General features: G+C 35.0%; 1 protein-coding gene across 2 annotated transcripts; it reads left to right on the top strand.

Moving 5' to 3' along the window:
- The first annotated feature begins 499 nt into the window (after positions 1-499).
- jp (junctophilin) lies at positions 500-27,218 on the top strand. 2 transcript variants are annotated; one of them, XM_090112753.1, is made up of 8 exons: positions 500-974; positions 16,124-16,335; positions 21,515-21,792; positions 22,037-22,210; positions 22,427-22,761; positions 23,019-24,483; positions 25,881-26,087; positions 26,289-27,218. In XM_090112753.1, exons 1-8 carry the CDS (start codon positions 745-747, stop codon positions 26,373-26,375), a joined length of 2,988 nt encoding a protein of 995 aa, XP_089968879.1. In that variant the 5' UTR covers positions 500-744; the 3' UTR covers positions 26,376-27,218. The 2 variants fall into 2 exon arrangements, with proteins under 2 accessions (XP_089968879.1, XP_089968886.1); XM_090112760.1 differs by lacking the exons at positions 500-974; positions 16,124-16,335; positions 21,515-21,792; ... (1 more) ...; positions 22,427-22,761; positions 23,019-24,483 and adding an exon at positions 25,342-25,721.
- Positions 27,219-27,963: the final 745 nt, after the last annotated feature.

The raw sequence follows: 27,963 nt of genomic DNA, 5'->3' as shown, positions 1-27,963 counted from the left end.
CTACAGATTCAGGTCTTTAGGAATGCTCTTGATATATACCTAATTATGTTGTTTATTTTATGTGCCTTGATAGAGAAAATAATTACCTATGTTTAATGTCCGTCCATTAAAAAAGCTATAAAGTTTTCAACGTGTTTTTATTTTTCATGATTTGTGTTTTATATTTTTTTTACATAAAATTAGAACTAATCGGTAGTTAGGCTTTGCATACCAAACATAATATCTGATTAATTAAATTAAAAACTACCAATACAACAAATAGTTAATCTACAGGTAATAAATTTGATAATATTGTACAACCAGCGTCTATGTTTTTTATTACGTAAAGATAACTACGGTAAAGGTACTTAGTCTTAAGGATAGCTTTCAGAAAATCCACTAAACTAAAGATTATTTCGACTTGAAAGGTACTTGTAGGTATTATTTATTAACTGCACTCTGCAGGCGCTTTATAGTGGACTAAAAGCAATGTATTGTAATGAAGTCAATAGAGTGTGATTAGTAGAGAATACAGAAGTGAGTGTATTGTGAAGCGTGTGGATTGCGCAGTGCGCTGGGCGGGCGGGGCGAGGCGCGGGCGGGCGCTGCTCAGCGGCGGCAGTACTCCTCGCGCAGGACCGCCGTGGTGTTCACTCGGCGGCGCGCCACGGCGCGACATGCCCAGCTGATGTTTATTTATACCGCGAGCTCGGCGGAGGGCGCGCGCGGGAGGCCCTCCCCTCCGCGCCACCACGGTTTCGCGTGATGCAGCCGAGCGAGCTAGCCGACACCGCGCACGCCGCTAGCGGAAACCCCCCGCAGCGTGGCCTCAACGGTGGCCGATTCGACTTCGACGATGGTGGCACGTATTGTGGTGGTTGGGAAGACGGCAAGGCTCACGGCCATGGTGTGTGTACTGGACCAAAAGGACAAGGAGCATATGCCGGCTCCTGGCATTTCGGATTCGAAGTATCCGGCGTCTACACCTGGCCCAGGTGAGATAGTGTCTCAGCCCGGGACTCGCACATGCCCGAAATCCGCGTCCGAAGCCGCTCCAAAAATAGTCCGCTATTAATAATTGAGTTCGGTGTTTCGCTAGAAAACGCGTGTAACAGCGGTGAAAGTGCCTAATGCTTCAGTCAGTTGAGAAACTATATCTATCTACATATCGATCAGTAGCGCTTGATAATGATAAGATACTGATAACACTATCCGTAGGCACAAAATTGTCCGGGACCTCGTATCAATTGACCTATTATAATAGTAGTAAACAGATCTATTAGATGCCAATGTTGTATGAGAGGAAGCAAAACGCGATTTTATAAAATGTAATTGGGGCTAATGTAGTGCAGATGTTCAATTTGTCAGTCACGGGGACTGACATGTGACTTTAAAATAAGAAAACTCTAGCTCCCTGATTAAAGACAATATGTAGTGCATTTTTTCTTTCCAATAACCGATGTAACAAAGTAATCATTACATTTTATTTATAAAGTCAGATCTCTATGTTACACTAAACGTTTATACGCCCCACAACATCCGAACCATAAATCATTGAAACGGGGCTACTCATCAATACCTAATGTGTGCTTTTATCTGAGTTTCAATAAATGGTTGTCTGTATTATATTATGAGATGAGATATACACACATCAAACAGTATGTGGCTCTGGCAGAATGCGTTGCTGTGCCAGGCTTTCCTATTAATCTCGGCGGACGGCTGCTCCCGTATAACCCACATTCGCCGGGTCGTTGCTCCATCAAAATAGAGAACCCGCGACATTGTGTGCTTTCCCTTACTTATAGTATAGTATCGATAATAAATCAATTCATTTTTTTACATAAAATCAATCAACAAAAAATTATGCCCCATTAGGGCTTAATCGAAAAAAATAATCTATAACATTGCCTACTAGGACCATACCTACATAAACGCTTTTTCTTTATGTAAATTGAATAGTGCCAAAATTGCAACGACCGTCATTGACCGGTGGCTCTATTAGACTAGAGTAGATAATTTTTGAAACAAAAAAAAATCGCAGTCGGATGAAACCCATTAGAAAAGGAGGGGAATATGATAAAAATGTAAGGAAAAATAAATTACGGTCAATCCGAGTTCGGGAAGCGGGAGGGGGGAGCTTTAAAGAGAAAAAAATGGTTTCTCTCGATTTCCGACAAAACTACAAGTCCTATAGAAAAAAGTTCAATGGCAAAGTTGTAGGTAATTAAAAGTTCTACAACTTTTGTATTCACAATTTTTTCACATAACCTAAAAATTTAGGTGAAAAATTCAAAAAACCAAGTTTTTGGTCTTTTATTTCTATCTACTTCAAAATTTATTTTTTTTCTACGAAATTTGGTGGAAACTTACTTTATTATGTCCCAAATACACTGTAATTTATTTGATTGAAAATATTTATTTTTTCGCCTTATTTTGAATTAATACCAAAAAAACAACCTAATTTTCAATCGAAAAGTCACCCGTCAAAATATCAGCTTTTTTCAAAAACTTGGGGTGCCTTTTATTCATTGAAATCTCTACTTTCATATGGTGTAAAAAAAATAAACACCACCATAGTAAATGTTCTCAGGAAATGCATACAAACAGTCTGAAAATTAGCTTTTACTAAATCAGGCACACTTCTCGAACTACCTGAAATGTTTTTATCGACATCATTTTGCTTTTGAATATGCTGTAAAATATTAAACTTAGAACAGATAATTATTTTTCTTTTGAAATATTACCGAAACGCCGATACAAGAGAAGATATAGAGTTCAAGAAGTGTGCCTGATTTAGTAAAAGCTAATTTTCAGACTGTTTGTATGCATTTCCTGAGAACATTTACTATGGTGGTGTTTATTTTTTTTACACCATATGAAAGTAGAGATTTCAATGAATAAAAGGCACCCCAAGTTTTTGAAAAAAGCTGATATTTTGACGGGTGACTTTTCGATTGAAAATTAGGTTGTTTTTTTGGTATTAATTCAAAATAAGGCGAAAAAATAAATATTTTCAATCAAATAAATTACAGTGTATTTTGGACATAATAAAGTAAGTTTCCACCAAATTTCGTAGAAAAAAAATAAATTTTGAAGTAGATAGAAATAAAAGACCAAAAACTTAGTTTTTTGAATTTTTCACCTAAATTTTTAGGTTATGTGAAAAAATTGTGAATACAAAAGTTGTAGAACTTTTAATTACCTACAACTTTGCCATTGAACTTTTTTCTATAGGACTTGTAGTTTTGTCGGAAATCGAGAGAAACCATTTTTTTCTCTTTAAAGCTCCCCCCTCCCGCTTCCCGAACTCGGATTGACCGTAATTTATTTTTCCTTACATTTTTATCATATTCCCCTCCTTTTCTAATGGGTTTCATCCAACTGCGATTTTTTTTATCTTTTCATTATTTTCAAAGGCTTCTACCCCAGTCTATATCCACAAAAATTGCTTGAAAATTATAAAAAAATTGCTCTTCGGAATTTCAGTAACATTGTTTATTTGTACCTACTATACGTTAAACCATTAACCACAACTATTATAATAATTTTAACCACACTAGATACATTAATTATGTATTTGTTTTTATTCATTTAACTACTCTTGTCTCAATTATATACTTATGAAAATTTTAATATAATTAATTACTCGATACTAATTTAGTTGGATTCTGATATTTGGTAAATATAAATTATAATATATTATCTCTTAGAGCTCTCTTTAATTTCTTAAGCACTCTAATATATCTACGTACATGCAAATGCCTCGGCCTGTATTTTGTTTTGCTGGAACATCGTGATCATATTCACTAGGTACCAATTTTGTGTTTTGAGTCCTCAAGAGTACCATCTATTCAAATGTAATGAAGTCTAACCCAATACCTACATAATATATTGAGGCAAACATAAGATTCTAACTACTTATCAAATAACAACCACTATAATGCCTAACACAGGACGTGTGGTTGATATGTGATGAGCTGTATGCCTCTATATGAATAACATTTTTATACGGTACTAGCTGCTCCGCGCGGTTTCGCCCCCGTGGCTCCACTCCTGTTGCCCGTAGCGTGATGAAAAATATAGCCTATAACCTTCCTCGATAAATGGGCTATCTAACACCGAAAGAAATTTTCAAATCCGACCAGTAGTTCCCGAGATTAGTGCGTTCAAACAAACAAACAAACTCTTCAGCTTTATAATATTAGTATAGATATATACCCTCCACTTACAATCATCCTATCAGTTATGAGTTACCTGTTTTTTTCTTGTTTTTTAATCACGTATACGTATGTCGCGCCCTTAAAATGTATAGGAAGAACAAAATTATAGAAAATAAGGTTCATTTTAATATTAAAACATTGAACATATAGCGTAAGTTTTAAACCATACTCTTAAAGGTTATATCTAAATTAATTAATTATATAGAACTACTTCTACACAGTACAATTGGAATAAAATAATTAAATAAATTATCTACCTATCTATTAGTGGCGTGGAATCGTAATGAGAGAAGTATAATATACTGATTACTGACTACTTCAGGTTCAGTATAAGTATTAAGCGATGACAACAAGAATAATAATGTTTAGGTACTTAGGTTTGCATGTAGCAAACTCTACTAGTCTACATAAGATCAAAACACCACGTTTTGATATGTAGAGAGTAGAGACACCTTCACCGATAGGCATCTATGTATTTAAAATTTTGCTACATAAGACGTGTTAGTTTAGACAAGAACAAAATAAGAAGTTGTCTTGTTTTTGTTAGCCTTATTTTCTACATTTTCCCTAAAATAATATTCAATTCAAATAAAGGCATCACTGGCGGCCGAGCTGTCAGGCGTCACCAATCGGCAATCACCAGTACTTATGATCACCATATGGTCGCGGTACGCCGAAAACAGGCGGGTTATGAATGGCGCCTCTTCTTTTCTATTACCTACTTTTGTATTGTATTATATTTAAAACAAGCGGTCAGCCCCGGCTTCGACCGTGGTACATATTTACGTTTTCTCTACATAAGAACCATCCTCATACTTCAAGGAATATAATAAAAAAAGTATTATCGAAATCAGTCCACCTCTTCACACGTGATGCCGTGACAACGCGGCACTTCTATTTACTTTGAAAACGTAAAAAAGTTGTTGTAGTAACATAACTATCGCGGACTTTCTTGTAGATATTGATCCATTCTATAATACCTTAGAACATTTTTTTGTTCTCATCTTCAATAGTTTCCGCAGCGCACGCGATTACAGAATTTTTATTAAGGAATTTTTTACACCTTGGGTTACATTATTGCATTTTTTGTAAGGATCTCTAATTTTTTTGAAAATGCAATATAGCATATATTCAGTGAAGATGCATCTTTCTAATGGTGAAAGAATTTTTGAAATCGGTCCAGTACCAGTAGATAGTTTATGCGTGAAAACTATACATACATATACATAATTACAAACCTTTCCTCTTTATAATATTAGTATAGATTATATAATGCGTCTATAAACTAAAATAAGAGAGAGTGTGTGAACAAATAACTTAGATAGGTAGTTTAAGTATTATGTTGAATTTGCAGCAAAAGCTCCTTTGTTCGCGTTATATATTCTGTAATATTTTACTCAACGATCATTTTAATTATATATTTACATAGGTAGATACTTTGTTTCATTAATTTGCTGACCTTTACCTATGCTCCCCTGACCCCGAAGGTCCACTAAGTGCAATTGCTTCTGGCAAGTTTAATGATCTTTTTTTGTATATTCATTAGATTCAAATCGGTATTTGATCAAAGATAGTTGATAGGTATCTATTTATTAATAACTGCAGTAGCTATATTCAATTATTATTAAAAATAAAATATACAGAGTCGCTTTTTTTAGGATAGAACTAGAATTGGGTGGATTGATAAATCTTTATGTTATCTATTTATTAATAGAGAGTTCAAGTTTGTTTGCATGAACTTGAAAGTTTGTCGTTTGTGCCTGAGTATTTTTTATGTTTTAAACCCGGATCAATTTAGTTAGGTTTAACAAGAGCTGCAAATGTCTAAAACGTCAAACGTTAATGGATGTTAGTTATGATTACTTATGAAATACTAGCTTTCCACCCGCAGCTTCGCCCGCGCAGTCAAAAAAAATCCCGCATAATTCCCGTTCCCGTGGGATTTCCGGGATAAAACCTATCCTATGTCCCGGGGTAAAAAGTAGCCTATGTCCTTTCTCGGGTATCAAAATATCTCTTTACCAAATTTCATGCAAATTGGTTCAGTAGGTAGTTAAGGCGTGATTGAGTAACAGACAGACAGACAGAGTTACTTTCGCATTTATAATATTAGTATGGATTGCGTATAACTAGTTATTTGTTGATATTTATTCTACATACTGAAACAATGACAAAATACATAAATATAACTCATACTTGCTAAGATAATAAGAAATTAAGACATCACATGCTCTACATAGAGTTTTACTGAAATGTAGTTACAACTACAGAAGTTCCTCCTCGTACATAATATTATGTACCTAATAATAACAGTTAAGCGAAATTTAATTGTTATTTAAATCCGTCACTTATTTTTTTAATATTCTATAAAACCACGTAGGTACCACGTAGTTCCTTATATTGAATGCGGTCTTACGGTCGGTCCCTTAGCTTAGGCCTTAGAGCATTAAACCAAGTCGGTCCCAGGGTATAAACAATAAAAAATCGTAATATTATGACAAAAAATATTACAGCTACAGATTTTTTATAAATGTAACTAGTTAGACTTTGATTTATTGACATAAAAAAATATGAATGGGGAGTGAAAATCAGGTCAAAAGTTATACATAGGTCCCAACCGTCGCCTAAGTAACTACTACACATCGTCACAATGACTTCTAGTTAGTAAACCAAGCTCCAAGTGTAATGGATGCCTCTTACATGCCATCTTGACCTATTTGGTTCCAACTGTAAGCCTTAGGTAAAGTTTAGCTACTTGACAATCGCTGGCCTGTTGAAAAATAAACTTTTGTTCCTCTACATGTAGTAGGTATATCTAATCTGATTTTTCCTGTAGGTTTTAATAAGTTCCAATATTTTACACATTGTAAAAATTTAAAATTAAAAACTTTGTTGGTAGCTATATAGACCTTCAGTGTGCTTGTAGACGTTGTAACTATGTTTGTTTAAAAAAAGCTCGCGTCTCTTTTTGTGTGAGGAGATCTCTTTACGGATGTTTACTTCTATTCTTTTTAGGTATTTACGGGCGTATATAATGTTTTTTAATGAAATACGAAATAAAATGAATGAGTTTGAAATCCTTTCATAAATTTATAACATGAAATTTCGTATTTGTACTAACATTAATGTTGTATTATGCAGACGCAATTCATACATCACGTTGAGTCATTTATTTAGGGAAGTTCTCCGCAAAGATTAAACAACTTTATCGGCTAATATTAGGAGTAATATAATTTATAATAATAACACAAATTTGATGTCTTAGAGTTAGTTAATCAACGTGCGTGCTATTTGCGCGAAATAGAGCAACCTTTGGGTACCGGCTACTTACTTGATATTAATTGAGATTTAGAAGTATGACTATATTATAGATTCAAAAGTTATTACCTATTTAAAAGCTAGGTAATCATACTAGTTTCATATCTAAATCAACTGGTATTGACCAGTCATCAATTTTATAGCGAATTTATTTTTTGTTCATATGTTCAAGTTGACTATCTGATCAATGACAACAGCTATGAAGACAAAATATACGTAGGTAATTACTTTGACGTAATATGTCGTTGAATAGACCAATGTGGACAGATTCAGAAGCAGATAATTTCTCAGAACAACAATGAATTCTATAGGAGGCGGCATCTTATGTTTCATAAGTTACTTTTATGTTGATAAAACGACAATTGGCCCATTTTTATTTTATGAATCTCGGTTAACCTACAAACTAAAACCGTTTATATCACAGTCTATTTTTCTTTAATACTTTTTAACATTTTCTTAGCCAGTAACCAGCACAAGTGCCAAATATTGTCTAGGTGCATTGGCAGGGCAACTAGGTTGTAATTAGTTGTGACTCACAATATTCTTTCTGATTTTACACGATCGAAATGTGATTATCAGGAAAAATTAATTGATGTCTTTGACTTTTAAGATCTTGTTTCTTGATAACAAAAGCAATCTGTAATCACCACATACATAATAATTAATCATATACTTATATTAGATTAATTCATTCATTCACTACGATTACGATTCTACGCAATCGTCCTAAAATACCAAGCTGACTGGAATTCCGCGAACGATCCGAACAGTTATTTGAAACAATTATGAGTAACGCCTGTTTTGATACTCTATCAAAACTACGGGAAACTTCCTACGACAGAGCTAAGCCTCCATTAGCTATATTAAAATAGTAGGTACGCTGTTTATTAATCCAACATTTTTAATAGATTCAATTAATTGTTATCGAGGTGAATGTGTATGTATGTACATACCTATATGATTTTTGTTACGTAAAACGTCGAATAAGCTTGTTTATTCATTATCACACATTAGTATCGTGGCGATAAGTGAATATTAAGTGTTTGGAATCACCACGAATCACGATAATGTCACGAAAATACTTCTGAATCTACCCATAGCTAAACTCATTGTCATTTTCGTGACAAACGTTGGTGCGTCATAGGCGTGGGCGGTCGACGCTGCTCTGTAGCATTCTGTAACGAGTTGTAGAATGTAGTATTGTTGAAAATAATAAGTACAACTTTGTTTTCTTACCTATAGGGCAATTAAATATGTAGAAGTCAATGCTTCTAACGCTTCCAAATAAAATACACGTGTTTCATATATGTATACATACATTTTTAAAATCCGCCCTACGTAGCGCCCTTTAACATTAAAGGTACGGGATTTATAGATTACTCTATATAGTTTTAACAAATGATATTTTATATAAACAAGAGATTTTTTCATCCATTTATAGTAAATATTCATAATATGATAACTTCAAATTATAAAGACTAAAGACTCAACAAAAAAAACAAAAATAAAAACATGATCCCTTGATAATTCTGAGAATTACACCTACAGGTTTTATTCGACTACCATTTTAAAACATTTATTCATATTTTTTGTGGGCAGCTTGTTTATGACGTCGATAGTGAGGAGGTAGCGAGAATACATTAACATAATAAACAAGGGTGAATAATTAAGGAATAGGTGACACCGCCCTAGTTTACGTTCAAGGTCATTGTTTATTAGAGCTTTGTCGGTTAAACTTGCAATATTACGTTACGGAGCGCTGATGTACCTACAACTCGCGTGATATAAATAGAGGTTAAGCTTGAGTTGTTCATATTCGCGTATGGAACAGACCAATCCATTATCTTACCGTAACTAATAAAATCTGAAAGGAATTTTAGTATTGCTCGCTATAGGCGTACATCTTACGTTGTTTGAATTTATCGAAACTTTCACGTTCTTCGTTTTATTTTCTTCGTTACTAGTATAGGTATGTATCACACAAGTAGGTACCTCTCAACATAGTTATATTTCATAATCACGTATGACGTTGGAAAACAGTTTTGAGTTTTGACCCATAACTACCAATATATCAATATATATGTTGTGCTACATGACACTGCATCTTGTTATTGGTTAAGTTGACTTTAGAAGTATTGTATTTTAAATGCTCCAAGGAATTGTAGATTTTACTAATTACCTGTGTGCTGTGTCTTTATATTAACTTCATGGTTTTCTCCATTTATCTATCATATTAATCACTGAAAAACACGTAGAAGGTAGATGTTTCAAATAAATAAAAATCCTTAGCTTAGTCCAGTAAAATTTCTAAATGTTAAGTACTTAATTATGGTCTACATGAGACTTTTTATGAACTGGTTACTCGTAGACGGCTTCGTGTCTTTATACTACTCGCAAATATTATGTAGAGCTGCTTAGTGCTATACAATTTACATCATTAAAAGTGTTTCGTAGAAAAGTAATTAATTATATAAAACCCACATTTTGAAATACATAATTTTTATTTATCTATATATATAAAACTCAAAGGTGACTGATATAGTGATCTATCAACGCACAGCCCAAACCACTGGACGTATCGGGCTGAAATTTGGCATGCAGGTAGATGTTAGGACGTAGGCATCCGCTAAGAAAGGATTTCCCGAAATTCTTGCGGGCACGGGGGAAAATGGATCGGATCGGATGCACGTACAAAGTCGTGGGCGGAAGCTAATTCACTATATGTAAGAAAGTAGATTCTTATCAAGAGGCTAAAATTCAAAGTACCTATCATAAATTGAGCCGTAGCTGCAAACGGTTTTATATACTATATGTAATTCATTTTCCAACTTATACCTAGACTAAAAACACAAACGAATTATTATTTACTAGCTTCCGCCCGCGACTCCGTCCGCGCGGATGTCGGTCTTCGCGTGGATGGTTTACTAGGTTGATCCAAAAGTAATGATAATTGGGTATTTCCTGTGCACATAAAAATATAAAATAACTGTTTTTTGCTTGCTCATGTACTCACTAAGTTATTACAAAAAAATCATATCAATAGGCCACGTTTCCAAGTATTTACATTAATTTGAATGTGAACCGTGCGTGCCAGAATTTTTGCCGACAAAAAGAAGAAACAACAATTCGATATTTAGAGGGTGAATTACTAAATTTTTAATGAGATCAGGATAATTTTTTGGCACGATTTGTGACCATGGACGTTACCCGGGTTCACCATGTTTATGGTGAAACCAAGAAACAATTAATGGCCTGGATGCGAGCTTCCAAAGTGACGATGAAGAAATTCAAAGTAAAAATTAGTGGGATAGATTAAAGCGGCAGTTTTTTGGGGCGCCGAAGGAATAATTCTGGTGGAATATTTTAAGAAGGTAGCCACTATGTTGGGCTCTTGCTACACAGACCATATTAAAACATTGCGGTAGGTTAGTAAGGAAAAGAGACATGGCAAACTGCGGGCTTGAATGTTGTTTCACCAAGACCACGCACCAGATCACAAAGCGTCAGTTGCAATGGCTGCCATTCAAAAATCGGCATTCCAAATGCTTGAACACCCACCCTGTTTGTAAGATCTAGCTCCTAGTTAATTCTATCTCTTACCTCGGCACAAGAAACACCGTCGATACAAGAAATTTTAAGACGACAGCGAAGTGATGGCCGATTTTGAGGGGTTTTTGTAGATGAAGTCAAAGTTTTTTTTTCTAAGTTAAGGAAAAAAAATATCGAAGTACATATATTATCTAGTTAGAAGACTATCTAGAGAAATACATAATTATTTTAACTGTAATGACCTTGTTTAATATTGATTATCATTACTTTTGGATCAACCCATGTATTTCTCCATTTTGAGTAACTCTGACAATGACATATTATAAATATCTATTGGACCCAAATACTGCTAGGCCTATAATAATACGCAACGTGTGTTCGCGGTTCTACAGAACAACGTCTATGGATAAAACTGAAAAATTAAGATTAATTTTTTTTTACGTATTTTTCCAGGATAAAAAGTATCCTATTTTACGCCCAGGATAATAAGGTATAATTATACCAAGTTTCATCGAAATCGAACCGTTAGTTTTTACGTGATGCCTGAACATACAGACAGACAGACAGACAGACAAAATTTTTTTTAATCACATATTTGGGTTTGGTATCGATCCAGTAACACCCCCTGCTATTTATTTTTTCAATATTTTCAATGTACAGAATTGACCCTTCTACAGATTTATTATGTATAGAAGATTTCATTCAAATACTAGTCAAGAAATTATAGGTTAAGTAATATTAACCCATATAAAATAATTGCATACGGCTTGAGAGTCGTTTAAAAATGCAGTAGGTAGTTATATAAATGTATTTTAACTGAATGTTCCGCCGCGTAGACTTCCAACGTTGGCGTTCACACTTCACATAGGTTATACCTACCGTATAACTTATACGAGTACATATACCCTTAGTGGAGCGAAGCGCTCTTTAGTCGTTGGAAACTAATGCTGATAAATAAGATATATGCGAATGTTTCCTGTAGATTTTTGTTTTTGTTTTTATATATATTTTTCGTTTGTGCTGTTGGTAAAATCTCAATTGGCCAAATAGTGAAATGAGCCTGAAGTAAAATATATGTCGTGGCCATATCGCTCATTTCATGATATGATCGATCATTTCACGAAATGGTCGCATTTCATGAAATGGCCAACATAGTTTGATCATATCGTTAAATCGTCAACGTTTCACGATTTGGTCATCCACATTTGGCCAGATCGTATAAAATATAAAGAGTCCATAAAATATAAAAAAAATTCAGAATATTCTAAAAACTTGTTTAATGTCATTTAAGTTAGTGCCGCGGCAGCGGCCGGCGAATGCCAGAAGCGAATCGTTTTTGCAATAGAAAACAGTTAGGTTAGGTTAGATTTTGATAAACAACGCACGAGCCGAGCGAGCGTGCCGCGGCAGCGTCTGGCGAGTGCCAGAAGCGGATCGCTTTTTAAAAAACAAACAATTATAATAATATAGTAGGATATATAAATATATATCCTAAAAGAAAAAATGCGTCTTAAATTATTTTATTTAAGACGTATTTTTTCCTCAATACATATAAGACATCCACATTTCCCATAGTACTCGAACCTCTTCGTCGTAAATTCTTTCCTATGACTTTCTTCATATTGTTATTAAACGAATTATAAAGTTTTTAACTGCGAATAATTAAATTTTCGCCAGCGGCCGCCATCTTATCACATAAACACAGAGCTTGCAGCGCCTCTATCAATGATTAATGTAACTATTTTACGATATGATCAAATAATTTTGATCATTTCATGAAAAAACCGCGCGTTTAGTTGGCCATATCGTGAAACGATTTCTTATCATTGATCTGCTCAAGCCACATCATGATGTGGCTAGAAATGGTCGCATTTCGTGAAATGGCCAATCATTTCATGAAATGAACAAATATACGATATGGCCACGACATACATGATCATAACGAGTATTGCAATAAATGTTGCCTATGAAATATCATATGAATTTTGAAAATACAATTTGGTAAAGGAATTGTGGCAGACTTCTGTACGGTGTACCTTAGGAGGACTTAATGAATTCACTCGCCTCTTGTCCACTCGCCTTCGTCTCGTAGACGAAATTATTACCTATGTATAATTTTGTTAGTTGTGTCTTTAAAATTGTTTGCCTATGTTAATTTTATGTTCCATATGTTTCGGTTTTTGGTTTAATGGTAGCATTTGCAAAACTATTTACTACACGTGGAGTGATCACACTCCATATTGTTGCTTTCGGTGTACCTAAATGTGAAATAAAACGGACAGAACTTTTGTTTTTTTTTTTTTCAGGTAGTATTTACTATTTTTAACCGACTTTATGATTAAAGTCTGTCAGTATTTTGAGAAATTTCTTGTGTTTTTGAAATGAAAAATTCGTTAGCCAGGTTAAGCAATTTTTAGATAGAGAAAAGCTTATGGGTTCGTTAAACCAATAAGCTGTTGTTATGAAATTTCCAAGTTGAATACGTACTACAGTTTCAACTTTCAAGTTATAAGTTTTCATTTCAAGAGACCCTGTCAGTACTTACTTTTTTACTTAATTCCTGTGGCTCTTGCAAACTATAGACGTAATTATTTTTTATGTTTTACGTAGGTACGTTACTAGCGCATTACATAATGGCTTTCATTGAGTGTGTTTTTAATTTCAAACTGCTGAAATATATATATTTTCTTACGAATATATATATTATGTTTAGTGGAAACCTCACAACAACAGGTATTGATTCGTATATCTATTGTTATCGGCGAAGATGGCATGATAGAGCACACCTCCGAGCTATAGACACAGTATTTCCTACATAGTTCCATGCAGCTTGTTGTAATACAGATTTTATGGATGTTAAATTTTTGTACAAGCACATGAGCAGAGTGTTAATTATTCTAATAAGTTTTTAAAAATTTCCACACTAAAAAAGTAAGTCTATAAATTATTTTGCTTTTTGGAAGCATAGCCTCGACTAAAGGGATCTTAAATGTAAGGCGTACCTCGATAATTTGTTTCTAAATAAACACAATGGGTAAAACATCTTTTGTAAGATAATGTATTCTGCCAGTTGAATTAATTTGATGTAGTTAGTGTACATATCTTTAATATATATAAATCTCGTGTCACAATGTTTGTCCTCAATGGACTCCTAAACCACTTAACCGATTATAATAAAATTCGCACACCATGTGCAGTTCGATCCAACTTGAGAGATAGGATACATGTAGGTACCACGGGCGAAGCCGTGGCAGATCACTAGTAATATTTATAAATCTTCACACAATTATTCATCGAGCTAGCGCGCACGAGCAACTTTGTCTCCGCAACTATTTTGTCTCTCCACCCATGGGCTATGGGCATGAAAGTGCGCGCACGTAGCGACGCAACTCCCCATACAATTGATGGGAGAGACAAAATAGTTGCGGAGACAAAGTTTTTCGTGCGGGCTAGCTCTAATTAAAATAGGCTAGCTAAAAGTATGAAGTTTTGTACTTAAATACAACACAAACAAAACTAATCCAGTACTTCATTGTTCTTGTTTTTAACTTAAATATCGATTTATCGGTTCTTCTTCATTTGTTATTTTCCTAACGGAAGTTTCCTAAGGTACTGAATAATTGGCTTTGATGTTTTTAAAAGAGCTTCAGTTGAACCAATAAACAAAACTAAAGATTAATCAATTAAGCTTATTACATTTGGCCAGGATTTTGTCCTATTTTATTCTCATATTAGGAAATTTCAAAAAGTACAGAAATACATAGTAAAAAAAGCATCAATAAGTTATAAGATAATAAGAATTTGGTTGTGATAGTGAAGTTCTCTAGATATGTAGAGTATATTAACGGAGTCGTTACAGCGTTACATTTCACTCCAGGGAGCACTGGATGATTAAATGATAGTAATTTGCATAAAACTCTCTGCTCGGGAAAGTTTAATAGCATCTACAGACGCTCCGATTTGGTTGGTGCCAACCATCCGACCACGACCAAATCGGAAAGTGTAGAGAGCGGTCGGTCCGACATAATTATTATTAATATTGGTTTGACGTGGTCGGATGCGCCGGCGGTACCGACCAAACCAACTTCCTATCCGATCCAACCAAATTGGAACGTCTGGAAGCTTTGTTCCGACCAAATCGGCTCATTCCATAGAGTAATATAGGTAATTGGCTCATTCACATTCGCAACGCCGCCGGTGTAGGACGTCAACATGAACGCCGAGGGAGTTACGGTCACCGAACGTGACATATTAATAAAATTGCTGGAACTATATAAAGACTTTCCCTGTTTGTGGGACTTAAGTAACAAAGATTACGCAAATAGAGATGCCAGAAATCAAGCGTATTTTATTATGTTAGAAGTATTAAAAAAAATTGACAGTGCGGCTACATTAAAAACCTTAAAAAATAAGTTGTAAGAGCCGCATATGACTGTAATTTTCTCTATTTCTATAGTAGAATTTAGCCCATTCTCTTCGTACTATGGTCAACTGACATATTACTCTATGGTCAACTGACAGCTGGAAGGCCAACCGTCGGACAATCTGTAGCAATGTTGGAATGGTTGCCTTGTCGGTTCCGATATGGTTGGCACCAACCAAATCGGAGCGTCTGTACATACATTAATATCTCTATGCATTGTTGGCATACCAGTCGGGAGTCTATTATTTAGTCAAGTGCTTGTTGACAGACACTGACAGTGGGTTATGGGTAATTGAAGTCTAGTTTCTCTAAAGTACCTAATAGAAAACCCTGTGAGAAAACCTAAATAGTACTTTTGTAGAGCTATCAATAGAACAGTTTTTTTTTGCCTGATTTGTAGAAAAGGATCAAAATGGCGGTAAAAATAACATTGCCTAATAATGTGCCTAGAGGAGATAAATTCAGATAAAAATTAAAAATTATCACGTCCGCGTCATAAGAAGAATTAAAATATGACTTTGGTAAAAACCAACTAAACCGTATTTCAAATACACGCAACAAGGATAAACTCTGTTTTTATTTTTATACAATGAAATTTGGCTACGCTGTACTAATTGTTGTCCTCGTTTTTCAGCGGGAGCTCGTTCGAGGGACAATGGCAGAACGGCAAGCGACACGGACTGGGCGTGGAAACACGTGACCGCTGGCTGTACCGCGGCGAGTGGACGCAAGGCTACAAGGGCCGCTACGGGGTCCGCCAGAGCACCACCAGCAATGCCAAGTACGAGGGCACCTGGGCCAACGGACTGCAAGACGGATACGGCTCAGAGACGTACGCCGATGGCGGTCAGTACACAATCTCATTGCCAAATCATTTGAATGCCGACAAAAATACCTCAGTTTACATGACCGTGACGTACTTGTGTTGTGTAATCTTTGGATTTTTAATCATAACAATTAAAAACGGATTGGCAACGAATTAGCGATACAAAAGATCAGCTAAAAACACAAACTCTATTGTTAAAGTACCTACAATGTATTACTTTATTATAACAAATGTACCAAATTATCTCTACTATATTTGTTGTGATTAAAAATAATTTTGACTCATCTTTTGACACGTTTGTGTCTGTAAGCAGTTATTGAAAAAATGTAGCTTACGTTTTATGCCGGACATGTTTTCATAAATTAGTCATCATTTGGAACGATTCATAAAAGCTCGGTCTACCGGTCGTTATCTTGTTTTATAGCGGCAAACTAATTTCCCCATACATGCCTTAAATCCGCCTGGTACGCTTCTCTCGACAGCTTAATAATAGCACACACATGAATATCACCCAATGACCTACATAATGAGTATGTGAACTAAAAAGAAAACCCCAAACGCTTATACAATGCAAGCCCACACATTCCTATGAGTAAAATATAAAAATGTTATATAGGTACGTTCACGTTTATACTTACATTATAAAAATAAGAATAAAATAGGTTCTTAAATCTCGCAAATATAGGAGAGTTTTAAAAACGGTGTAACTATTTATATTTAAAACAACAGGTGGATTCTTGTATAAAAACAGCATTAAAACAAATTGTTTAAGTTTAATTATATAGCAGATCTATATATTCAAGATTATTTACGAATTTAGTAATTTTGTAAGTAGGTATATAAATTTTGGATAGGTACGATACACTACGATAACGTCACATAATTTTCGACGCCTGCCGTTGAGTCACGAGTCACGACCACATTAAGATTCGTCATTCATAAATTCACGAATACGATTTAAATATGCTAATTATAAAGCCAAAATTAATCATGTGGGAAGTATTTTCAGAAGTAACGTTAATAATCCAAATTCTTTTGCTGAATATGATAGCCGATTTTAAAACGTTAGTCTGAAACGGCGGATTATTAGGAGGGGAATGGTCTTGATTTATGGATACAAGTGTTGAGCAACAGCTGTATGTTAAAAAGCTTCTGATGGGGAAATTCAATAAGCATTTTTCAGCTGTTTTGTACACGTAAATGGCTTCAGTGAGTTGGCCCTGCACGCCCCGCCATCTGCGGCCCTCATCGGTTAAAATTAGCATGGGCACGCCTGCTTTGCGCGCCGCAACGGTACATAAGCTTATCGACGGCTTGTTTCATGCTATAACAAAAGATCAAGAAATCCGTTTAATCTTTCCCGCTGAATGTAAGCATGCAAAACAAACAAAATGTATCTAAGACAAAATTGTATATGCCTATAGTGCGTAGTTGCTACTCTATGCTCATTTGTACTTCTAGATTCTTTAAAGGTTTTTAGGGTCTATTAAAAGCATTCGGAGAGACTTTATTTATTCCGGAATTAAGGCAATATGCACGGTTTATATAACTTTCAAATTTAATTCACCATAATATGCTCTGTTGCAATTTTTGAAGTAAAACTTCTTTAGGCGCGACTAGGGAGTAACTCAGATTTTTTTTCTGACGGAAGTAACGCTTACTATAGTCTGTGTAGTTTCCGCCATTTAAAAATAATAATTCTGATTGGTTGTAAGTATATGTCATATACTACACGCTTCTTGACTTATACGCCAGCTAGTGGCAAATAAGGTGGCAAATATCATAATCAATTAGGATTATTTATTTTCAAATTTTCAAACGGATCAATTGTGAATAGCAAAGTGAATGAAAAATTCAACAGTTTTAAAAACATTATTTTAAATTGCAAAATTTTTTGAAAATCTCTAAATATACTTGTTTATTTATTACTTTTAAAATAAGTAAATTAAAAATAAAAATAAACATGTTGCGGATTATAATCAATCTATTTTAAATATTGCTGAAGACAAAGTAGTATCCATAGCAACAGATATATGTATATAGGTTGTCATTCAGTTGAACAAGAAGCATATGTACGCCAACAATTTCATAAAATGTCAGTTATTGATACAGGAGGATCGCCTTATGAAATCATATTAGTTCTTAACAAATTTTACATTATTACAACCAATATTGATGTAGGTATCTGATGGCTTAGCCAACGGTTGTGTTGGAAAGTTAGTGTATATTGAACGTGATGACAGTGATAACATCATACGCTTATGGCTTGAGTTTCCTGGTAAGATAGGAGAGAAAATTAGGAAAAAAGCTGCCCATCATATTCAAACTCTAAACATTAGTAGAACAGCAGTCCCAATTTTACGAAGATCGTCATCTGTACCAATGAATAGAAATAAGACAATATTTGCAAAGAGAAATCACTTTCCATTAGTATCTGCTTGTGCGCTTACAATACATAAGTCTCAAGGTGGTACTTTTGATCAAATCGTTTATGAATACAATAAAAGTCACAGTCAGCAGCTGTTATATGTAGCATTATCACGAGTAACTGATATAAATGGATTGTTCATTGTCTCAAACACCGATGACAACAAATTTTATCATGGAAGAAAGCGTCCAGGGGGAATAGTTGATTTACAGTGTGAATTTGAAAGACTTTCAAATTCTCGCCTAATAACACAACAGGAAGAATTATATAACCTTGTAAATGAGAGTAACATTACACTATTTTCCTTCAACTGCCAAAGTTTACGTGCTCATGTTTCTGATCTGAATGATAAAGTATTAAAAAGGTCCACATTGCTGTTATTTTCCGAAACTTGGATGAAAAATGACGAACAAATTCTTATTGAAAATTTTTATTGCGTTACCCAATACAAACGACCCAACTCAACTGCTGGTGGAGTAGCTGTATATCATTCATCTACAGATACACTGAACAATGTAACACCAATTCAAAATATTATTTCACCAACTATATTATCACAAATTTCCGATGAGGTTTCACAAATTGGTGACATCGCCTTGGTTCGATGTGTTAATACGAATGACCAACCTGTGATTATCGTTGTTATTTATATTTCTACAAATACTAGCCTGACAAATATCATAAAATTTATTCATCAGCAATTACTTCACTTCACAATTGAAGGTCCTCGACTTTTAAATAGTAATTATCATGAATTACCGATGATTCTAACTGGAGATTTTAATGTTAATTTTCGCTCTCAGGAATCTCAGCCGTTAATTGATTTTTTAGAAGAAAAATTTGATTTATCTATGAATACTTCTCGACTTCATTCAACAACGCGTTTCGGTACAACGATAGATGCTGTATTTTCAAGAAAAGTAGCAAATTTAGAGAGTAAAATTTATGTTTCACATTATAGTTACCACAAACCTATAATTTCGTACGTAAGAAATTATGATGACATTCAATTACCTGTTTCGAATGAATAATATTAATATAACATTTAAATAATCTTTGTAAAGCACATGAATAATAAATATAATTAAATTATAATATAATATTTATTTATTTAAGTTAATATTTAATCATTTCAGTGATATATGTCGTCAACGCCAAAGAAGTTTTACTTCAATCGCGCGTAAAGGTTACACGCACACACTTTTTTTTATCAGAAACCTTAGATATCACTTGCATAAATAATGTTACCTAATCTAACCAAATTAAATAAATAAACATGAAGAAAAAACGGATCGTATTCGTATCTTAATTTGATTTACAATGAAATTGCTTACAATTAACTTTAACTTTAACAATACTGGAGATACGTTGCACGTTAAGGGGGCGCATAAAGCAAAATAACCAATCTTCTATTAGATGATACGTGTAATATGCAAGACCAAATCTAAAAAATAAAATATATATCAAACTAGATGATATGTTCAACGATTCTGTTTAATCAAAAACATAAAATATTAAAATTTACTCGATAAAAAAAAATCACCAAGTTAGCTCTGATTTTCACACTTTTACGTTTTCTACTTGACATGGTAATACTTATTATGATTTTTTTTTCATAAACAATTATATTAAAACATTTGCAAGATATTTGTCAGAGCATTTTGTGTAATTACTTTTAGTTTTGGTTTTATCTGCGAAAAACCACTTTTGGCGCTCTTTTTTTCTCGAGATAAACGTTTGATTTTGTCACGATAAAAGTGGTTTATCGCAGATAAAACCAAAACTAAAAGTAATTACACAAAATGCTCTGACAAATATCTTGCAAATGTTTTAATATAATTGTTTATGAAAAAAAAATCATAATAAGTATTACCATGTCAAGTAGAAAACGTAAAAGTGTGAAAATTAGAGCTAACTTGGTGATTTTTTTTTATCGAGTAAATTTTAATATTTTATGTTTTTGATTAAACAGAATCGTTGAACATATCATCTAGTTTGATATATATTTTATTTTTTAGATTTGGTCTTGCATATTACACGTATCATCTAATAGAAGATTGGTTATTTTGCTTTATGCGCCCCCTTAAATAAAAGCTTGTAACAAAAATGAGTTGACGCGTTGCAGCTTTCAAAGCTTTTCAGGTTCGAATTTTAATCATTGCCTTTTCTTTTTTATATTGCTTCAGCTGAAAAAATTCCGCAGTTAATAAAATAGAAATCGCTCCTATGAATACTACAATAGTGCCTTTGCATATATACATAATACAGGTTGAATAATAATTAATATTGAAACGACCTCGATAGCCTAGCCTTGAATTTATCATCCCGTCGATTGGAATAATGATCTCGCTGAGGGATAATTTATATACCTAAGATAGTTTTACTGTGACGGTAACAAGCTTTACACAATTCAAGTTATATCTCTTATTTCTTTACAACTGAGAATATCAAAGTGATTTTTATGCATGATCAATCTTTTTTATCGTCAAAGCCTATTTCATCTGGATATAATAGAGAATTAAACACATATAGGTAAACCATGATATGAAAATAAACATAACACTGATTGTAACCTTCATAAGCCATGCATAAAGTAATTGGCTTGGAGTGGATTAGTTTTCCAAATGTTCTAATCCAGACCATAAACCATTAACCACGTGTACTAAAACATTGCTAATGTGCATGAACGAAATTACATTATTTTCAACCAACTTCCCAAAGGAAGGTTCTGCGTTTTTTTATATCATTTTCTAATACAATATATAACGCAGGAACATATCAAGGACAATGGATGCGAGGCCTTCGGCACGGGTACGGCGTCAGGACGTCCGCGCCGTTCGGCCTCGCGTCGCACTACCGCGGCGGCGCGCGCGAGCACCGCGGCTCCATGTCGTCCTTGGCGGACGCGACCGGCGTCCCCGACCCGTCCGACAGGCGGAACAACCGCATGGACGAAGCGAGGGGCGGCTTCGTACTTAGAACCAATTCCGACGAGCCGTCGAGAAGAAGGGGCTCGTTGGGTGAAAAAACGAAAAAAGGACTATTCAATGTAAGAGCCAAATAAGCTGCATTGTATATAGCTTAAATAAATACAAGCATACTTTAGAAAATATGCTAGGATATATTCCTTTCAAACACAAAGAGCATAATATACAAAGATAGAACACGTTACTAACTTCTAAGCGACAGATAAAAAATAAGCTATAAACGCTAAGATATCATAAAAACAAGTGACCATATTTACTATTGATATTATGAACTGATACACATAAATATAACTTCGTTGTCCACAGAGGTTTCGCAGAGAGCGCAGCGCTGGCGACCTGGACCCGCGGGGCACAGCTTCGGTGCGGTCTGGAGGCTCGGGGGGCTCGGCCTCATCCTGGGTGTCGTCAGTCGAGAGCACGCATTCAGCCACCACTCGCGTCTCTATGCATACCAACTCCAATACTAGCTTCATAGTCGAGGTTTGTCAAAAATCGTTTTAAGCTTAAGAAAATGCAATATATGTGTGATACAGTATATAAGCATAATACCAATAAACAAGTTTCCTAAAATTCTTTTGAATGATCGAAACTTCTCTTGTTAAATTTCAATAAAAGCTCTGTATGATCAAGCTTTATGTGTATTAAAGTAGGGTAATAGTTATAAAATATGTTTTGTATTAATAAAATATTTTTCAGGATGAACACATAGATGCCGGTGTAACGGAAACATATATGGGGGAATGGAAAAATGATAAACGCACTGGTTTTGGCATAAGTGAACGCAGTGATGGTCTTCGATACGAGGGTGAATGGTTTTCGAATAGAAAGTATGGTTATGGTGTAACAACATTCAGAGATGGGACAAGGGAAGAGGGAAAATATAAAAATAATGTCCTCATAACCAGCCAGAAACGCAAACATATGTTCCTCATGCGTTCAGCTAAATTTCGAGAACGAATTGACTCAGCAGTAAATGCAGCGCAGCGGGCATCTAAAATTGCATTGCAAAAAGCTGATATCGCTATTTCCAGGTAACATGCACATTATTGCATTGAATTATATAAACCACTTTGGGTCTAAATAAATAAATAAATTGGAAATCCCAAAAATGTTTAATTTTATAAAACTTTATTCAATAAATTTTTTTTTTTTTTTTAAATAATGATCAAATGCAACTAGATGCAACTAGAGGCATATATTAATTAAATGAACTATGAACCAATAAATCATTTTTTTGATTATTTTTGTTATGATTTTTCCTAGATCTTTGATGTATTTTTTATTTTAGGACAGCAACAGCCCGGGGGAAAGCCGAGCAAGCCGATGAAGCGGCAGACCAAGCCAAAGAAGACTGTGATATAGCACAAGCTACTGCTAAGCAGTTTGCTCCTGATTTCAAGCATCCTGGATTTGACAGAATAGGTTTAAGAGAAAGATATAGGCAAAAGCCCTATGAGTCACATGTAACGGCACCCCCAGTACAAGAATCTGAAAAGATCTTGGACGGAAAGAGCATTCCAAATCACATCCCTCCGACACATACACAACTTCCTCAAATGAATAAAATTCCAAACGCGATTTCCTCTAGAAGACCGTCTGCGCAATACACGAAACCGGGGCAATCAGTCGATCCAAGACTTGCAAACAATACCGCTTATAACCCAGATGAGAGAAATATAGGAACTAGTTATGACTCCTACTATAACCCCTCACAAGACACGTGGGCCACGTCTAGTAATGTACAAAATACAGGAATAGATAGTCAAAAACAATATACAGGCGAGCCGACAAGTATGTATAGTTCATCTCCACTTACCCAAGCTGCTACCTATCGATTACAACAGCAACAAAACATCGATCAAAGCAATCAACAATACATTAACCAAGACAGACGTTTGTCTTCAGCGACTCGGCCATCAGGTAACCAACGAATGCCTCCACAAGAATGGAATACTGGGCCAGGAATACCACGTCGCCAAAGTATTCTAGCTCAACCGAGACATGATCCTCAAGGAAATGCGTACGTGGACGGCGGTACAGCGGCGTATGGCAGAAATGAGTTACGAACAGGTACCGTTCATTCAGAAGGACCGTTATCGGACAGGCAAATGCAAAACACAGATCAACATGGTTATAGACAGCAAGATTCACAAATGTACAGGCAACCGATTGACCAACAAGGTTATAGACAGGGACCAGATCAACAAAACTATAGGCAAGCTCCTGACCAACAATTATATCGCCAACAAAATATAGACCAACAACAATATCGACAGGCTCCTACCGATCAAGATGTAATGAATGGTGAAGGAGTTGCTAGGCAAAACACAAGTCGACCATCTATTGATTATTTTGATCACTATAAAAGACCGCCAAGTAGAGATTCAAGTGTAGACAGGTACGGAAGACGTTCTAGACAACCGTCTGTAGAGGCTGCAGTTCCAAGTAGTGGTTCAAGATCTGGCTCAATAGCACCACAACCGACGTCATCATCACGCCCTCCTTCCCGTGCGGCGACCCCAGCGGGCAATGGACATTTAGCCTCTGGCCGGGGATCCATCTCCCGCGCGCCATCTCGAGAAAGCCAGCCCTTTGATGATAATTTATTGCGGAAGCGAACACTCGGACAAGAAATTTCACCCTCTCCATATCAACCAAAACGTACGGAGAGCTTGTATGTTACTCAAAACCCAACACCTCCACCGCCTGCACCAATGGGAGGAGGAGGCGGCGGCGGTGGCGGAGGTCGTAAGGTGAGAGATATTTTTTATTATTTATGTTTTAAATTATTTTTCTTAGTACTAAATCGTCATACAGTGAAGCCATTTATATTAATTACTAGCGGTCCGCCCCGGCTTCGCCCGTGGTACATATTTATGTTTTCTCTACATAAGAACCACCTTCGTACTTCAAGGAATATAATAAAAAAAGAATTCGGTCCACCCGTTCACTCGTGATGCCGTGACAACGCGAAACGGGTTTCATTTTTATATAATACGTATATAGATCAATTAATCAGCCATAACCGATAATATGTTAACTATAATATTTTCTATTAATTGTACAATGTCTCATGTTATATAATTATATAATTTTTAGTTTTTAGATTTTTACTTCATACACGTATTCTGAAATATTTCTAAATTGAGGATTATTACTCTATTTCAGAGTATTGATGATTAAGATGAATTTATATCAGAAAAATAATGATAGATTGTTTTTTAAGTATTGTGTAATTTGTACATATTACTCATGCAACCTGTCTATTAATAAAAAGAAAGACTAACAAAATGTTCATTAGAATTAGTCTAATTCTGGCCTGAAACTAAATGTGACAAATTTAATTTCATCTAATGTAATAGCCGCACTAACTAAAAGCATTTGGCATTTGTACAAAAGGTTAAAAAACACCATTAAAAATACCGTACTGAAGTAATATCACGACGACATTTAATACATGTTATTAGCATTGAAATGATGTAATTTAATAAGTATCATTTAAATGAATATCGTACAGTATAATGCAAGTCGTGAAAGTGATGAATAGGAACATTTAATGCATGTATGTTGTACCTACGTTACGTTTGGCTCAGTAGGCGGTGGGCGGCGGGAGCTCGCCAGCCCGTTCTATTTCTAATTTGAGACAGTCATTCGTTGCCGCTTTCCGCGCATCACCTCCTTGCTAGATATAAATAGGAAATTCCGAATATTTGATAAAATAAACAAAAACCATTAAGTGTTTGTTATTAGGGTCATAAAATTAAGGTTATCGACAATATGGTTCAATTAAAAATCAACAATATAATAGTCGCGCGAATTTAATAAACTTTTCGCCCATTATACAATTAGAATAAAATCTAATCAAGTGACAGTGGAGGTCGATTAAAACATGTGGTACGTGGAGGAAGAAGAAGATGAAGATCTCATGTGCTCGCCGGCGATTCTCGCCCGGCGTGCTAGTGAGAGCTGGATTAACGTTCCTCCCGTTGAGGTATCAAAATTAAATGACTCAATCCAATCAATCACTACACGTTATCATGCCGCTGAAGCTTAATTAATTTCTGAATCACTATCCTCAATCGGTCGATATAAGATTCTGTAAAAGGGCACTTAGGCATTTTTTGCTTGATATTATCTGAATGGATTTCAGATGCTTAGTACGCCACAAACGCTGCAGCGTAAGAAGTCTCTGCCCGACGTAGCAGGGATGCCGCGGATGCCCGACGGCGGCGGCATGTCGCGGGAGGAGGTCTCTGCGCTGGGGTCCGCGCGACGCGAGGAGGTGCGCCGAATGCACGAGGAATCCGAAAAACTGAGGGCTAACCCTCTTCTGTATTTAGTCAGTCCACAAGTCAAGGTAATGTTGAATTGGAACTTACTTGATTTGTATATTTTCATCTTTTTCTTGGGGTTTATTGCCCTTAACTTTAATTCTTGTAAACATCTAATAAGTTGTTTACAGACTCTGACTTCTTTTGTAACTTTTTTGTAATCTTGAAAATTATTTGTATTTATTCAGCTGACACCTGTTATTAAAATAATTATTTCTTACTTTCAGGACTGGTTCTCGCGGCAGCAATTAGTGATCTTAGTGCTATTTATTAACATCTCATTAGGGATAATGTTCTTCAAGCTGCTCACGTAGCGTCGGCGAGTGGCGCACCCGCGCCTTTATACATCACAATATAGCCACTCAATTATACCTTCTTGTACTATATTTCAATCAAATAACATTTAATGCGATCCTTGTATAAAACATTTTTTATACAAACATATAATGTAAGAAACGCAAAGAAAACTATTCCTTTAATAATTAAGGAACTTTGGTTTGCAAGTGTTAATTGAAAATGTGTTTATGTGTGTTATGTACGACAAAATTCTATATCGAAGTGCAAATAAGCCCCCACCTTTTAGATCGCAACAAGCAACCACGTGTGAGTGAATTGTTGGTGTCCCGTCGGTAGGATTTAAGGATAACAGATCGCTTTGATTAGCCTGCATATTGTAGGCGTTTGCTGTTTCGTTTAAACGGGGGAAAGTATATTACAAAATATTAAATAAACGTTTTCGATATATTTGTAAACGATAACGCACATTAAAGTTACCCAAAAGAAAATTATTTATATATGTATTTACGTTATATATTTGTAAATAATTATAAAATCAGATTGTTTAGCCTTCATATAGCATAAGAATTCACAAAGTTTATTTATTGTTTTGTTTAAATTGTTTACGCAAGTGTTACTATTTTCTTCTCTTTAAAGAGAAAGTGAAATCTCTTTTATTCTTAAATATATTTTTAAAGTAAACATAAATTAATATAAATGAGATGTTGTATAATTATGTACTTAACTTTAACAAAAAGTTTCGGACGTCTAAGCCCGACTTATTGGTGCGCCACGTTTTCAAAAATGTATAATATATTGTAAACAACGTCAATTTATTGTTATTAAAGTTTATATATCGATCAATTAAAATTATTTTTTATGTTTAAGGGTGACAAATCAACATCGAGCTATGCTGCGCTGTACTGCGCTGTGCTGTGTTTGGTCAACTCGCTCGTCTAATATTTTAATGAGGATACAAACAACCCATGCTGTGCTGCGCTGTGTGAGGCTACGCTCTGTTTAAAAACGCAGCAGTCTCGAGCGAGGCGCGCTACCCGCCGTGCTGAGCCGCGCTGTGCCGAACTGTGCTATGTTTTTATGGAGCTCTGCCATGCTGCGCTGTGTCGAGCTATGCTAGGTTTGGAGCACGCTGCGTGCCCCTCCATCGCCGCATTAAATTCATCAAAATTTTCCTTTTTTTTCACGTATGGTGTGAGGTAACAAGCTACCGTGACTGGACTCTTTTAACGACAAAATAACACATAAAATATCCATATCCGCTTCTTCTTCACTTTCATCTTCATCGGATTCAACTATGTCGTAATGTTTACGTTTTTTTGAAAATAGGGTCATATTTGACGAGATAAACGACTACACGAGCTGTTGATTACTTTATACTGAGCTAGATTGTTTAGGATGTACTAAAACAAAATAGTATTGATCATACTTATTTTATTAATTATTTTATTGACTTATAGTCTATCACAAATCAGTCCTCGAATTTGAGATGTTTTTCTTAAGTACTAGGGAAAACTAAATTAAAAACAGAACTTCTTTTTCAAAACAAAATAAACTTCTAAATAATAATAATAAACATATCAAAGCACATAATATTTATCTATGTTT

Source organism: Colias eurytheme, chromosome 2 (assembly GCF_061535395.1).
Source record: "Colias eurytheme isolate Ceu_HAF_F1 chromosome 2, ilColEury1 Martin Lab GWU primary, whole genome shotgun sequence".
NCBI lineage: Eukaryota > Metazoa > Arthropoda > Insecta > Lepidoptera > Pieridae > Colias > Colias eurytheme.
Note: the sequence above shows the minus strand (reverse complement) of the source record. Positions and strands in the feature narration are given on the sequence as shown.